Source organism: Argiope bruennichi, chromosome 6 (assembly GCF_947563725.1).
Source record: "Argiope bruennichi chromosome 6, qqArgBrue1.1, whole genome shotgun sequence".
Lineage (NCBI taxonomy): Eukaryota > Metazoa > Arthropoda > Arachnida > Araneae > Araneidae > Argiope > Argiope bruennichi.
Window position 1 is genome coordinate 100,045,088 of NC_079156.1, and position 18,066 is coordinate 100,063,153.

At 25.2% G+C, this 18,066-nt stretch overlaps 1 protein-coding gene across 3 annotated transcripts; it reads right to left on the bottom strand.

Annotated features, from left to right (window-relative positions):
• On the bottom strand, positions 1-18,019 carry LOC129971154 (GTP-binding protein 1-like). Of its 3 annotated transcripts, none has more exons than XM_056084655.1 (11): positions 17,881-18,019; positions 17,129-17,344; positions 15,651-15,759; positions 11,175-11,355; positions 9,924-10,176; positions 9,317-9,412; positions 6,347-6,585; positions 5,802-5,946; positions 5,045-5,227; positions 4,829-4,964; positions 1-3,088 (listed from the first exon to the last, which is right to left on the bottom strand). In XM_056084655.1, the coding sequence occupies exons 2-11, from the start codon at positions 17,264-17,266 to the stop codon at positions 2,730-2,732; spliced, it is 1,839 nt and encodes a 612-aa protein (XP_055940630.1). In that variant the 5' UTR covers positions 17,267-17,344; positions 17,881-18,019; the 3' UTR covers positions 1-2,729. The 3 variants fall into 3 exon arrangements, with proteins under 3 accessions (XP_055940630.1, XP_055940633.1, XP_055940631.1); XM_056084658.1 differs by lacking the exon at positions 17,881-18,019 and adding an exon at positions 17,719-17,828; XM_056084656.1 differs by lacking the exon at positions 17,881-18,019 and adding an exon at positions 17,712-17,815.
• Positions 18,020-18,066: the final 47 nt, after the last annotated feature.

The window sequence follows — 18,066 nt, forward strand, 5'->3', positions numbered from 1 at the left end:
TCAAAAGTTTAAGATTTTATTATTATTTAAACTCTTATATGCATTTTTAAAAACATCACACTTTTAACAAAGTATAACTTTTTTTACACGCATTGCCATTACACTGCAAAAATAAATAATGCAATGGTTGGAAGAGAAAACCTAGTAGAAAAACCCCTAACAATCATAAAACTAGGATCACAGCAAGGAAGTATGAATTTTTAATCTACTAGGCAAACCATAAAGTTGTTCCACTTTTATACCATAAGTATGAAAACACAAATGCGCACCATAAATTTTTTTAAAGTATTTGTTTGCATAGATAGGAATTAAAAAATAATAGGTTTTTAAGAAATATTTTAAGATTCTTTTTATAGAATCATATATATATATATATATATATATATATATATAAAGAAAAGAAAAGAAAGATCAGAAAATGCTTTCTGAATAATTTCAGTGAATCAGCTGTAGGTTAAAACGTTTATCTCCAATAATTTTTCTGTTGATAAATAATTATACGATTATCAAACATTTATTGCTCATGGTAATAATATTGGAAGCCCATGAAAAATGTCAGTAACTTTAATAAAAAGCTTTATTTTCACATATTTTTTTTTCTTTTAACTTTTCAAAATATGTTTTAAAAGAAATAAAAGTTATTTGAGGAATTTTAAATCTCTAGGAGAATCAATTTAAAACAGTCAGATTCTATAATATTCATTATCAGTTCGTTGAAAGAACTGACAATGAAGATTAAAACTAAATATCAATTCAGATCTCAAATGTATGGTAAATTGCACTAAATGATCAAAACAAATTTTGTTTTTAAATTGCACAAATATTTATAGTAATGATTTCTAGTAGCATAGGCTAATGCACATTCAACTTTTTAAGGATTATACTTTGAAGCGAATGTTCTATATTAAAGCTACACAGAAGAAGTATAGGTTATTTATATTAGATTTAAGACTTTTGAAGCATAATCAAATGTATATCTGGTAGCTTTAATGTAGCAATAATGTGATTGTTTTTCAGGCCTAACAGCTGAATCCAAAAATTGGGGAAAAGAAATATTTAAACTGTTTTTAATCACATATGAAAGTTTCAATAATTTGACAAGAATATTTGAGTGAATAACATCTGCATTTTATATCAATTAAAGAGGAAAAATATATTTTCTTATAAATACAGACACATATACAAATTGAAATATTAGAATAAATGTTGTGTGACATTTCACAATAAAACAGTTTAATTAATATTCTTACATTAGGAAATATAAAAGGCAGTTATTCATTGCATAGAAGATAGGCACACTAGGTTAAGAAGTAGAAAACATGGATAATGTAACAGTTTTCTTTCCTATATAAAACACTGCTCATTAAACTTCATTTGCTAAAGCTTCTTTGGTTAAACTTTTTTTTGCACCTTTAAGTAGGAACATAAAATAATGAAAATACTATTCCCGTGAGTCAGTTATCTTTTCTCAATTTCTAAAATAAATTAAAACCTGTTCAGTACGAAATACATTCAGTGGCATAGCAACATGGGGGCAAGAGATATATATGCATCAAATGTCATGGAAGCGATACATCAATACATTTATATTAGTTTTAAAAGTAAAATCTAATGTGGGGTGAAAAAATAATACCTGGACCTGGATTTAATTTATCATTGCTTTGAATTCTACCTCAAGCACCACCTACCTTTGCTATGCCACATGATATATTAAATCCCATATAAAGAATTCTACCTGAGTTGCACATTTATTACTGAATAGTGCAATAAACATTCCTCTTTAAAAAATAGTATATTGCTGATTAAGTTTTACTAAACAATTGTGAGGAAAACAGGAAAAAATAATTAATTAGGATAATTAAAATCGATTTTCTTCTTGCATAGCTGTAATTTAAATTTTAAATCAAAATCTCCGTCTGCTTACATTTTAACTATTATTGAAGATCTAACACATGAAAAACTATCAAAATATAAATGATCTAATAATATAAGGTCACTATGCATTGCTAAGAAGTCTGGCCAAACATAATAATGTTGTAGATTATCAATATTTTATTCAGGTTTTAAAGCAACATTTGAACAGTAATTAAAACATTTTCTTGTAAAATAGTCGTTAGTGCTCCAAGAATCTCAATGTTCTTTCTACACTCTTTAACAACATCAGAATTAATCTTGTCACAATGAATGAATCTATAAATAAACATTAAACTGACATGGAGCACATATTAATTAATATCAGATATGCACTTTATATGCAAATTAATAAAATTTCTCCTATACTCTAGTGCATAGACTGGAGCTAGGCAATATTGCATAGATAGGATCTATAAAGGCAACTTGAGACTGTATATTTGTAATGTCAACATGGTTAAATTACATCATGTGTCACTGATTAAAAACAGATGATATTTATTAAAGCTGTAAATTAAAACAATGAATTCTGCACATAATATACATATGTCAAAAAGTTAGTTATCTAATTATGTACATTTTCTTCAGTTTGCAAAAATAAACAGCTTTTTAAAAATTTCTTTACAACTATGATGAATGCAATGCTAATAGGCAAGGGCTAAATAAAGTTCAATCAAAATGGAAAAAAAAAATAATAATAATAACAATCGATGGGGAAATAATTTATGTTAAAAACATAAAACAATGAACATTGTGCTTAATTTCACTAATAGCTTAGTAAATACAACAGATGGTCCAAAGATTTTGAATGGTGATATTTATACAGGAATACGAGCAAATGGTCGATTGCCTCGATGACGACCTCTACTTCTTTTGCTGGGTTTTCGAGGTTCATTTTCTGGCTTTCCAAGCATTTCTGTTGGACTGGCAGAGGACGGTCTCATTTTGATAGGTTTTGAGCGCATTATGTTATTTGATGGAGGAGCATTGGGGATAAGTAAACAGATGTTGCCAACAGCTTTCGTCCTTCCTTCACGAAATACCATTCGCATTCCTACTCGAAGATATTCAGGATTTTTAATAAAACGGAAATGCACAAGTGCTTTATCACCTGTTCGGAGACAATCCATGGACATGCTAAGAATAGAAGCCGTCTGACGAATACTTCCACAGTGAACTAATGGGGAAAGAAGATATACAGATTAAAAATTATGAAATATAACATAAGATTTTAATTCTATTTCATATGCTGAAACTTATCAATAACTATATCAAAATTAGACAGTAAATAAGAATACATACCCGCTACAGAGCATCAGAAATAAATCAACAAATAAAATAGAAGGCTTTAATCAGTAACATCGCAGTTGAAATTTATATTATGTTTTATTATACCAGATTATATATCCTGAACATGCTTTCAAGGAATTTAAAAGTAACTGATATAATTTAACTTAATTTTTATTATAACATTACTATTTAATATTAAACATAATAAAAATATCCAAAGAACAAAAGTGGTTTAAATCCATAATACTCTCCCCGTAAAATTAAATGTATTGTAACACATAATTAGCAGGTAATGCTGTTGCTTGTAGCTATTAATATAAAGTCATTAGCAAGCCTTAAAATATTCTGTTGATCAGTGCTAGCAATTTGAAAACTTATTCATCAATACTTTACTGAACATAAAAAGGCAGATAAATTATTAACATATAAATACAGAAAAACATAATTCTGAAATATCTTAGCATTATATGTACTAATACCAAATGTTAAAAACTAGTGATTAAAATAAGATACCATTAATAAATAACAGCCAAATATTACAAAAATAATTTAACAAGACCATCTATTAACGCAAAATTTTTAAGGTAAAGAGATTTGAGAAATCATATCAAACTTGCAGTTCAAAATATTATATATCTGCAACACAGATAACATGAAATAAAAATTATACATCTTAAAATTAACTAAAGAATTTTTCAATAAAATATAATTATGAATATCTAAATACAATGCACATACTTTGAAAATTATAAACAATTTGAAAAATTAGCATATTAAAATTTATTAAGGTAATTCAGATCTAGTACAATTGAAATATGAAAACAGAGTTTTGCGCTGGTATGTTTAAATTTTTAAAATGTTCACATATGAACTGGCATGATTACAAAATTAAAGAAAACAAGGCAAGGAATTAAAGGAACAAGGAAAAGGCACAAGAGATAAGAAAATAATGACTATGAATAGAATTAACCACAAATAAGCAAGATGGTAAAGATGATAAAAGTCAACACTGTTTTTCTATTAAGAAAGTAGGTAGACAATGATCTCAGATACCAACAGAGAAAGTTTTATTATCAACATTATAAACCTTATATAAGATCATTTGAAAATAAATACATTTATATACAATGCAATTACTATACTGAATATTATAACATGTCCTATTACCTAGGTGTGCTCACATATAAGGAAAAAAAAATCTTATTAAAAGCAAATAATACCCAAGTAAGGATATAACAGTACTAAAAAATATAATGTACCAAAAATGTAAAATATAATTCAACATGCTTAGTGTAACAATCTCATTGACCATTTATTCAATCTGGGATAAATTAAAATAGAAAAATTATTTTTTATGTACTCTAAGAAAAAAAAAATTTTTAATCCCATAGCACAACTATATTGAAATATATTATACTTTCTACATCTAAATGAATTTATCAAAATCATATTTTATTAAGCAATAGGGAATTACTACATAAATTAATAAAAGTAAAATTATACACAGAATATTTCTTTAAATTAATTATTAGTATTCAAATATGTTCATAGGAGCAAGTTCCAATTTAAAACAAAAAAATAAAATTTAATATTTATTTCTAATTTTTTATTCATAGAAGCAACTAACCCATGGCCTGGTATCTTGGACTGATTGTAGTTGGATGATGAAGAACTAAAATTTCTCCTTTAAACTCCCAATATGCTTCTGGATTTAAGGCAGGCGATACCATAACCATTCCTTTTCTGATATCAGACCTTCTAATCTAAAATGAAAATCAACACTTAAAAACTTGAGTAATCAACTGATATTTTAAAAAAAGAGTTAATATGGAATTAATAGTACCTTTTTCAGAGCAAATGATGCAGTTTGTCCGCTACGAACTTCTTTAACAGGCATTCGCTTTCGATGAATTGATTTCACTGCTACAGGCTGAAAATGTCCCAGAGGATCAGGTCCCAACATTAAGGTGTCATTTAATCGGATGGTGCCCTTTAAAGTTGTGCCTGATACAACAGTTCCAACACCCTAAATTAAAAAAAATAATCAATTAAAAATTCTAACAATTTATTTCAAATTAGTTTATATTTTGGGACAAGTTAACCAGAGCCAAAAAAATGTCAATACATCTTATTCGACAAACCATGATTTTACTTTATTTTATCTGCTTTACTAACATCCTATTTTAGACTATAATATATGCTACACAAAAATATCAAATTTTTAACAACTGAAAGACAAAAGTTGAAGTAGAATTCCAATCTTCCAACTTTCCTACAATGCTAACATAAGAATCTAAGAATCCTCCAAAAGAACTTAATATACACAATTCATTAAACAAATTTTTCATAAACTTTAACCTAATCTGAAATTTTATCACAAATCTGAACTCTGCAACCAAGCAATTTTATATTGGTCTAAAAACAGACCAATACTTATCAAGCTTGGTCACACTGAAAATTTATATATAGAAGAAAAACCAGCTTTCAGAGTAATTAGGTATTATTCAATCACAGTTATTATGTTAAAGAGAAGTAAATGTAAGAAAAAGATATTTGGGAAAAGAAAGATATTTAGAAATTAAAATATTAAAGAAACATACGGGAACAGAATATGTGTCATCAATCTGGAATTCAGCTGGTTCTGAATCTGAATTTGGCATTCTTGTAGATAGTAAATTCAAAAACATTTTCAGTAACCCCAGATTTTCTCCAGTAACATTTGAAACTTGAAAGATTGGACAAAGTCTAAAAATAAATGGAAAATAAAGATTAAAATAATAAATGTTTTTTTTTAAAATTATTTTTCCCCATATGCGTATTTAATGCTTTATCCACATATTTAGAAAATTTTTAAAAAATTAATAAAATTTTTACTTAATGCAGAAAATTACATGAACAAAAAATTGAAAATATTAAACAGAAAACCTAAAAACAAAATTAAAATATTAAAAATCTATTTGATATTATCAAGAACAAAGAAAAAAAATCTTCATTGTGAAAAATTACTTCTACACAAAGCAAAAACTAAAAGCTTTAAAAATAAAAATTATTACAAGTATTAATTTATAAAATTTTACCATAAGTGTTTTATGTATTATTACAATTTACAGTATATAAATCTTTCTCAAACAATTAACTATCTCACCTTTCAGAAACAAAATTTGTAGCTGAAACTATGACATCGTCTTCAGAATGTACAATGACAGGTATTTTCCTGCAACCTGGAGATTTTAAAATTCTTACAAGAAGCTTCATTGTGTCATGTAAAATATTTGCTGGACACATGTCAATTTTTGTTACAACAACAAATACTGGGACATTTAGAGCAAGTGCAAGCCCCAAGTGTTCTTTGGTCATACCAACAATTCCAGCATTTGCACCCACCTGAAATTATAATTAAATTTAGATACAAAAAAAAAGTTAAAATTTAACTAAATGATTTTTTTTGAAAAAATATATTAGAAATCATGTAAATATAGGATTCACCCAAATGAGAGTAGGCTAATAGCTGTAACAGCATGATTTTACATCGTAAAACTTTGAAATCTCTATGAAAGATAACAGAATAAGCAGGGAAAACTCTACAAAATATTTAGAGTGGTGCATGAATAATTCAGAAATGATAAATAAGTAATACCTTGATATGGAATTCTTTAAACAAATTCAATGAACAACAATCAGTTTTATGCGCAATAGAACAGGTTTGAAGATTTCATTTTATGGAATTTACTAGCACAAGAATAATTCATGATTACCACCTCGAACCGAAATGAGTGCAGCTTGTCACGAACTTTCCTGCACAAACTGACAATACCAAGCTGCACTTACAAAAAAAAAAAAAAAAAAAAAAGAGAATGTTTTTTTTATAAAAAAAATTTAAGAAAAAGTTTTTATTGTTTTTAATGGGGGGAATCCATCAGTTTCTGGATTAATCCTACTTCTTAAAACTAAGAAAAGTAACTTGTCTACATGGGCAGCACTAACTGAAAAATTGCAATCCAACGTTATGATTTTAAACATATAGTTAGAGCTTTATTATAAAAGCTAGTTTAAAAATTGTATCATTTCATAATCTGTCAATATACATAACCTTTAAAAAAAACAAGTCACAGAGGGGGGAAAAAACTTAAAAACACATTTTAAAAATCAGATCTAATAGTAAAAAATCATTTTTCATTAAAATAAAAAGACGAGGATGAAGAATTTTATAAAGGTTGTCTTTTAAAAATTTTTTATAAAGGATGTCAGGGAGAATGAGAGTAGTGGATGTGTTGATCATTAAAATGCAGGTATTCTATTCAAAAGTAGAGATCAATATCAGGCATTGGTATACTGAGCATCAAAAGGCAGATTCCTTCAACAACAAATGCTTATGTAGAAATTGAATGAGACCAAATTAATTCTTAAACAGGCAAGAACTGTGTTAATTTTCTATTGGGCAATAATCAGATTTTTAAATGGTGTGAAGTTTATTTGCCTCTTTAAAGTTCCACGGAATGTGCTATTTTGAATTAATTATGATGATGAAAGTAGCAGAACTTGTGTGTTCATAGAGTCAAAATTTACAATTAAATGTATGTACATCCGTGTTTATCACAAAATATTATTTTTGGATAATGCATGGTTATATGTGAACACAGTATCATAATAGACAAATCATACTTAGTTATTACTACATGAATGGAAAACTACATTATATAGCAGGCATTCATTCCTATACATATTTTTCCTCATTCAAATGCAAATATAAGTTTTACTACAATTTCTGGTGATTAATACTGCATTCTGAGCAGAAAATATTTAGAAAAACTTATGGTATAATGTTACTCTTTCCAATTTCACTCAATTACACTAATGTTTTATTTTAAAAAATATTTTATTATTGATTGTTTATTGAGTAGAACCAAAGAATTATGGAGAAATGCATGCCATAAGAAATTTCTTCAAACATAATCACCTGCAATTTAAAATTTGACATATGAATTTCTTTTCCCATTCATCTTTCAAACAAAAATAAAATGGCACAGAAGTTAAGACTAGTATAGATACAACAGATTATATAAAAGACAACAAATATGCTAGCATCAGATAGTTATCAGAGTTAAAACTAGTGTTATTAACCTTGTGGCATTTTACTTTATAGTGACACGATTGAAAAATTTTGTCCATTTTGTTTGTTTGATAATATTTTCATCCTTATGACAACATGCTTAATAGTTTCAGGATTTTTTTTTTTAATTTTTATTTCAGCCTATTCATAAATTTAGAATTTTAGGTAAATTTTTAAAGGAAAAAAAATACACTTTCAGTTTATACATAGATCAGCTTATATTCAGGAATAGACAGTTAAGTGTCCATTACATAATCAGAAATCATCATTCAGTAGTTTAAATGCAAAACTTAAAATTAGATTTTAAAAAATTAACATTTTTTTTTAAAAATTATTAGTCACAATAAATTTTCATGATAAGAATTTCATCTGCTTAAGAACTCATGTAAAAGCTTCACACACTATAATATTTTAGAAAATGTGGCAATTCTGTAATAAAATAATGCATCGCTTCTACGTGTCTGACATAATAATCTGAAAGGAATTTTTGTTCAATCATAACATTGAATTTTTGAGAATAAAATAGGCATGTTTATTTTTTATTTTTTTGAAATTTTTTTTAGCTTTACACAATTCTGTGAGCAATAGTTTTGTAACATGAATTTTATTACATATGCATTTAAAAAGAGCAAAACTGCTATGCTAATTTAAAATTCTGCTTTAAATTTAAAACTATTTACAAGTAAACAGTATTTTCCTCAGGAAATGAAAGTTTACTGTTTAAATATTTTCATTTAGTAAACTTACAATAACATTACTTAAAAAATTTTTTCAAATTGACAAAATACACTTACAGTTCTTATTTTTTAACTAGTATCAACAGAGACATTTGGCTTTAAAAAAAATTGACCTTTATTTGTTGACTTAAGATGTATAAACTTTAAGATATACATATATATTTCAAGTCTGACTTAATAACATGACACAAATTAAAAATATATTAGTATTTTCATGGTTCAATACAAATATTTAAGACCAACGTGAAAAAATAAATATATATCATACCATTAACATGGTGAAATCTGGAATATGACCAGTCATTCCAAATATAGTAGTCTTTAAGTACCTTTCATGCCCTGCCAGATCAATAAATGTAATAACCTTAGGAAAAAGAGAAAAATTTACAATAAAAATTTAATACAAAAAAAAAATTATCATCAACTTTTTGAGGAATAGCACGTTAACATGTTCAATTTTTTTTCTATTTGAGTAGAGAACATCAAAACATCTTAACAAGAATCACAGAGGCTACAATTTTATTCCAATTAATTCAATTCTTTAATATATATTTATTTTTCATTTATAAATGTGTTTTCATTTGTAAAGTGATGAAAAATCAAGTTCAATCATTTTTTTAAAAGAAAAAGCATTTATCAAAAATAAAAGTATCGCATTAAATAATAAGCAAAATTGCTTGAAAATTAAACTTTCTAACAACAAAGGGGGAAAATTTTTTAGATAATGAGAAAGGCAATATATTTAAGATAATAATATGGTGAAAATTTAACATGCCATTAATAATTATAAAAAAAGATTGAAGAATGAGGAGGAATTCTTGAATAATACATTTGAAAAATTTGGTATAATTGTAAATAAAGATAAAAGCACTAACCTTAGAAGCAGCTTCACATATTTTAACCCAATCTAGTTGCCCACCATGGCTATCAGGCTTGTTGACCACATTCCCACAACTATCAAAACCCAAAATATCATTCCCAACACTAGATGTCCTCCCAGATTCCATTTCATGCTTGTGACGAAAAAGTTTCATGCGAGCAAACCCACGTCCATTATCTAGTTCCCCATGAGTAAGAACACCTAGTAAAGTACTTTTGCCAGCATCTACATTCCCTATAACAGCAACTCTGTTAAGGAGGAAAAAAATATTTTCTTTTTAATTTAATACCTAAAATAAAAATAAAACATACAGAAATTTTTTTTAAAAAATAAATAAATAAAATAAAAAAAATTATACTTTAAAAATTACATATTTAACTCACTTTTTGCATGTCCTGTTTAGAAATAAAATATTCTTATTTAATTGTATATATTTTAAAATTTCTTTTGAGTTTTCAATTGCATGGTAAAAAGCACATTGAATTTACTTTAATAGTTCATTTCTAAAAGCTAAGAGATTAGATTAAAATATTTTGCTACTTGGAAGGTTAAAGATACTTAAAAAAAATATATATATATAAAGATACATATTTTATACAATTATGTTCAACAGTTGGGCTTTTGGTTTGTATTAACAATACAGTTTATTGCAAAAATGCATACATATACCAAAAGCATTTAAGTAAACAAAACTTATTCGTAAACTTTTAATGAATATTTTACGTAGTAATAATATAAAAAGTCATATGAAACTAAATTAGTTCACAATTTCTCAAATTATAGTACATATACCATTAACATATTTTGAATAGTACAATTATTACACAAAAGATTTAATTGAACATAAAAGACATCTCCTTTAAAATTCCCTTTTATGGTACATATCCTTATCTTTTTTTAGGTAGAATCAAATTTTAAGTTTGAGAACATCTGAAATTAAACTGAAAATTGCATATTATTATGCAACACAGGGAAAAAAAAACAATAGTTGCATGCATTCTCACTCATACACCTTAAGGGTAAGCAGGATTGTCATATATTATACATAAATATATATTCTTACAATAATTTGTTCTTAAACAATAAAATTAAATTGGAAATTATCTTTCAATATATATCGTTAAATGTTGCTGCAAGCTCCATTTTTTTTTTAAGTCAGTTTGTAGTTTTGTTATCTTATTTATTCATGACTACCAAATATATTAAACAAAATTTCATACTTTGTAATAAGAATAAGTATACCTACCGCACTTCGACAAAGTCATTGTCCTTTGCTCTTTTGCGAACAAGATACTCAGAAACATGACCTTGTTCCACTTTATGCTTTCGAAGTAAAACGCAATCTGCTTCTAAGGTACTAGCCATACTCTCCAATGTTGCGACAGAAGCATCCATTTCTTCTTCTGACAAACCACAGCTTCCATTGTCTAATCAGATAATTAAATAAAAAGAAAGTTATGAATACGACATCATTAAAAAAGATACATACAAGATTTCATAAATTATACATAAGGATTTTAAAAAAAGAGCATATTGTATATAAAAATTAATTTTTATTCTAACAAAATGAATGCTATTTATTATACAATTAGAAACAATCTCTAATGTGTATATTTTGCAACAACTATTTATTACATGTAAAAAGAAAATTTTACTAGTTGTACTAATCCTAAAGTAATTACTAAACTATAAGAAGTCTCTTATACTACAAAAAAGATGTTCTGCATAACAAACTATTCATTATTTAGTAAAATATTGAATTAAAATTCCATAAAATAATAAATATATAGCAAATTTCATTACATTAGTTCCCCAAATTATATTCACAATTTATAACACAGATTCGTTTTACTCTAGATTTTAAAATAGAGTAATTCATTAAAATTAGAAAACTAAATAAAAAAAAGTCATTCACAGAACAATAAAAAACTTTGGTTAATTCAAATGTTTTTTAATTATTAGTAAAGAAAGACTTGGTAATTTTTTATTAAAAATACTTTCCCTTTTTTAAATGCAGAAATATTTATAGGCTCTATTTATTTTTAATATTTTAAAAATATTTATAAGTTAAATTTTTGAATTTATATGTACGACATCATATACATGATTTTTTTTTTAGTTCAGACAAAAATTGGGAAAAAAAAAAAAAAAAGAGCATAAATACTCTTTAAAAAATATTAGTATAATTTGGCCAAAATAATCGTGAAGTGAAATTTCAAGTATTTTTGTGATACTGAAAAAACTTTTTTTTAAAATTTTTTTTAATTTATAAGCTTTTTGTTCAAAAATTAAATTATCTAAAATTTATTTTTTACCCAATTTAATAACATATTAATGAAGCAATATGGATAAATGCAATCAAATGAATGGAAATATTTTTTGTATTAAATAAAATGGAATCAAATTTGTTGCAGCTATTAAAAATGAATGAGTATAACATACTTTGAGTTTTAATATGACTGCTATTGTGTTAAAAAAAAGATAATTAAGATAATAAATAATATTAAAAAAGATAATAATGATAAGATAATTAAGATAATGATTAAAAAAAAAAGAAAGGAAGGAAGGAAAAAAAAATAACTTTTTTTTCTAGTTAAAGATTTTAAAATAGAAGAATTTTGTTTTGCAAAAAAATTACTAAAAATAAGCAAAAATGTGCAATTATCAAATAAATATAATTAATTTAGAGAAAAATAGATTTGGAAGGTTATATGGAATTCTGTTATATGTATAAAGGAGAATAAAAATGCATTACTGTAAAGAACATTTAACATTATAATATGAACATAACACAACATGATATTCTTTGTAAATTCCCAAATTACAAGATCACATCTGACTGCAAAACTTTCAAAGTTAAAATTTCACTATATTTTTTAAAAAGAATAACTCAGCTAGAATAGAACATAGAAAAGAACAGTATTATGAAATCACAAACTATCTATAATGTTTGCACCAAACTAATTATTTAAAGTATTAATACTTATAATCATTCACTAATTCATTACTTTTTGCCTTAATATCTATAAATTAATTTTAAAATGCTACCAGAATTTAAAATTTTATTATAGTTACAATATAGAGCATTTAAATCTACACATTGCCTATTAATAGTAAATATTGCAGCTTTAGGAAACGTGGCTAAAGTATTCAGATAATTAAAATGCATTGGTGACACAGATTTGGAAATATTTATTTAGCTGCTTCTTTACAATCTAGTCTATTTGTTTATTCAGCCACCTGACATCGGGTCATGGGAATCATGAATGATGATTATTAGATGCAAGCAAAAATAAGAAAATAACAGAGCAAATGCTAAGTATTATCTTTTAATAAAAAAATGCAACATATAACGAAACACAAATATTTTATTAGAATTAACAAACTTATATCAATAAATAAATGTTATTTAATATGAAGAAAGAGTTAAAATACTTCTAAAAAGAGGTTAAAATAAGTACCTCATATTAAAATGATTTAAAGAGACTAAACTTCCTAACAAGAATAAAGTAAAAATAAAATCAATGCTTACAACATAACTTCAATTACATATTGCACAGAACTAAACAAGCATTTTAAAATACCACAAAAAATCAATTAACTTTAAATAGAATTAACTTAATTTCTTTTAGATATACAGATAAAGTAATTCTTATAATCTAATATATGCTACAAGAATTTATATAAAAGATTATAGGTTATATACCAAAATAAAACTGTAAGCATGTGGCAAATTCTTTTTTAAATCTTTATCCTTAAAGTTTTAAAAGCCATTCCTAAATTGACTGCATCATTAAAAGTTACAAAAATTAAAAAAACTAGCAAAATATTGATCAATCATTATTATATTCAAAATACATAGAAAATATTTATAAAAATATAATAATCAAATAGAGAAGAAAGATATTTCAATTATAACAATATCAACATAAATTTCACGGATTTAATTTATATATTTGATAATGCAAACATTTTGATAATCATAAGATTGGCACAATTTAAATGTTAGTGATAAAAAATAGTAATCAAGCAAAAGATTAAAGTAAAAGCAACATTTTAGATATGTTCTTTCAAAATCTAATGACCATTTCTGATGCTGACAAACCTAAAAGATAGCAAATTCATAACTAAAAAATTTTTAACCTTTGCATACTTCAGAACATAGAGAAGACAGGCAAATTCAGAGCATACAATGATATTTTGCTTTTTGTAAGAGAAAATATATATATAAGCAATGCTATGCAGATAAACTAATAAAAAATAGGTATCTTTAATTTGAATTAATAGCAGTTCAGGCATTTAGTGACCCTAGAAATTGCACATCCAAATAATAGTGTATATAGTTGAAGAATCTCACATTTCAATAAATTTTAAACTTAATCAACATATTAATAAATTATTTTAATTTATTTTAATAACTTATTGAAAACATACATTTTTATTTATTATTTTTTTTGTAATAAGTATAACACAGAAAAAATAAAGTAATAAAAATCCTTGAAAAATTATTCATATTTATTAATTAGGAATTTTTTCATACATAATGGCAGCAAATTAGTTTTTTACCAAATCTATTAAAATTAAGTAAATAATTTTTATATATTTATTTATAATTTATTCGAGAGTTATGTTAATAAAAGCAATAAAAATCTATATTTCATTCCTAATATTTTAAAATTTATAGAATTGGTATTTCTTTCAAATTTGTTTAGCAATTAGGCAGATTACATTCTTTTAATCTGTTTGTATCCACCTACTTTAGCCTATAAGCTCTAATCCGTTGCACAAATGGAAATCTGCCATTGCCTTCAATGTATCTGAACATCTTTTAATCTATATAATATTCACCAAATAAATGAAAGCAAAACCATTTTATATTAGTAGGTTATTTATTATTCATGAAATGTGATTGTGCGAGATTATAGGATTAGATGTGGATAACATTATTGAGTTGATGGAAGTACAGTTAGAACTAGTGAAGAGATTATGCAGCTAAAAAAAAGCTTTGGATGAAATTTATTCAGGAGAAAGTAATGGCCCCAGGAGAGCAACAGTTTTCCAATGAAATAGGGGAGATGCTGAAAACATGGGAAATTATTGCATCATAGTTTGAAATGCAGGTAGAAGCTATGCATACTACAAATTTAATGATGCCTTACTTTTTCATCAAATTACCAAATGTAACCAAAATGAAATATCTTTAGATAATTTTCTTGTGAAAAAGCTTGCTTAATAAATAATAAATTATATTATAAATTCACCTGAGCATTTATTTCAGAATGAAATGTGCTGTCCTATTTTACATGGATTCTTATGAAATAATTTATTTCCTTTAACAAGTATTTCATATAATAAGTGTGATTCAGGAATGAGTTGTGGTCATTAAGTGAGATTCCATTACACTTTATCATACTCTCTTTCCTATTTTGTATGTTGCACTATTCTTGCCATCACTTAGATAAAGAAATCATGTCAAAATGTAAAAATTGGACTATTTTCCAGAAATTATGAAAAAAAAAACATCATTAAAGAACTTCTCAATTATTTCGTCAAAGAATGTTTTACATATAAGACAATTAATAAAAAAAAATTAATTTAGTAAAATGCTTGAAATGTTTAAATAACTTGAAAATTAAGCTGCACTCATAGCTTTTAAAAATTCCTTAAAATTTTCTCTAGAGGAACTAAAAATCACATATACTGAATAAGTAAAATTTAATACCTCCAGTTCCAATATTATATATAACTTCTCCATGACCATTCTCAAGTCGAAGAGCCAACTTTTGAATTAATTCATCAAATTGTTCTGCTGTTGGGCTTACTAAGGCTGTCTAAAAATAAAATTAAATAAAAAAAATCATTTGAATATGGTAATTTATAGTTTTCCCATAAAATGTAAATTGCAAGAAGAGTTTAGTAATACACAAGAAGTGTTAATCATCATATGTACTAAATATGAAGTATAAAATACAATGCAGGAGCATTAAAACTTTGGTAGCTTTTAATGTAAAAAGAAAAAAATTTGTTGCAAATGCCTCATAAAATTTTGTCAAAACAAAATTTGTTAAAAACATACATAAAGGAAATCAAATATTTTGAAACAATATCCATTTAATAGAAAAGAATAATTCTATAAAAAATAAGCAATACACAAATCAAAATGTTATTTTGTTTTTTAAATATTAAAATTCAGAATTGTGACAACAAAGTCAATCTATATCAATCCAAATGGGAATATTACATTTTACAAAAGAACAATTCTATAAAAAAATAAGAATAAATAGATCAAAATGTTTTGTTTTTAAAATACTAAAATTCAGAATCATGACAACAAAGTCAATCTGCATCAATCCAAATGGGAATATTACATTTATATGATGAAATTGAGATGCAACATTGATGAGAAAATTTGTTTAAAGGCTAGGAAGTTCTCTTATCTGTTTGTTTCATTCAACAAATATATATATTGCATAGGTAAAGATATTTGAAAATAAAATAATTGTAAAAATAACTTCTAAAGTTCTATTGATATGCAATTTTGTATTACGTGTTCAACCATGTCACATAAATAATCCAAGATTTGAACAAAACTTACAAAGTTAGTCTGTCAAAAATCTTTTTTCACTCTATATCTTTTGAGCCTTAATGAGATTTGGCCCCAACATTGCAATTTTTTTTAAAAAATTTAAAAACGATTATTTTTAAGAATACATAAATTAATCAATGTGATTTTTCTAGATATTTTATGTAGTTTTTATTTTGGAAGCCTTTTATTAAATCTTTAAACTGTCTAAGAATTTAAATTCAGAGGATAAGAAAATTCTTTTAGTTGAAAAATAATGAGAGGTATATAGAAAATATAATAACAAATTAAATTTATTTGTTTTTATTTTTAGCAAAAAAATGTACATTTATAAAAAGTTAATAACATTGACATTTAAAAAAAAGTCGTTTGATTATTAAAATGCAAAATTGTTTAATTATGGAATAATAAACAATAACGGCAAGATTTCAATTCAGTTCAAATAACTCACAAATCTAAATAACTATTAAAAAGTTCCAATATTCTTATAAACAGTAATAAAAGATTTATGATATTAATCATATTCATAAAGAAGACTTATTTTGATTCAATTTAAACATAAATAAGTAAAAATATTTACATTTTATACTTAATATTATATATTATAAAATTCTTACTTTGTCATTTAAATTTGATGCACCTTCTTCAGTTGGTTTCTTCACTTGTTCAGCAAACTCTGGCTGTACTGAATTTTTATTAAAAATATCATTTAAAGATTTGGCAGTATTTGGTGTCTGATCAACTACTGAAGCCATGGTAGAAAATATTATTTAAGTACAAAAATTTACAGAGAAAATTGTAAAGGGATGCCACCTAGTTGAAATAGTCATATTCTAAAAAAGAAAGAAAATCACATTCATTATCTTCATTACACAGACAAGCAATTACCAGTAAAAATTTACTATATATATTGCAGATAACAAAAGTATTTAAACTAATTTAAGATTTGATCAAATCAAATTAAATACCATACAGGGATAAGATGCTTAATTTGCTAAATATAGAATTAAAGTTATGTAACAAATATATTAATAATTTATGCACATTTATACTGAGATTAATGAAAGAGAACAGTAAAAAATATCCCTCCAACGGGCATAAAACTTAATGGGAAACTCTTTGCATTTCAAAGATAAGTAACTTAAAATTGTGGGGAATAGTTTTGAAAGTGTACACAAAACATGCACAAAAAAAATTTACCATTAACCTTTAAGTATTCCTAACGAACTAAACTTAAAAAGTTGAAGTTACAAGTAGTGTAGCTTCAATTCTTTGAGAACTAAATTACATAATATTTCATCACTGTGTTTTGATTTTTTTTTTCTTATCTAAAAAAAAACACAAAGAGGATGATGAAAATTTGTATTACATTACACATGGACCAACAGAAGCAGGTTGCAGCACGTTACGTGTCACCCACCAACGAATGCAGTAAATACTCTTTTTTTCACGGAAAAGGAAACGAGAGAAATATTTAGAACGAAAGGAAACTGAACTTCTTAACTGGCTTAGAAGAACGATAAGATTTAATACGAAAACAAAACTAAATAGTTTC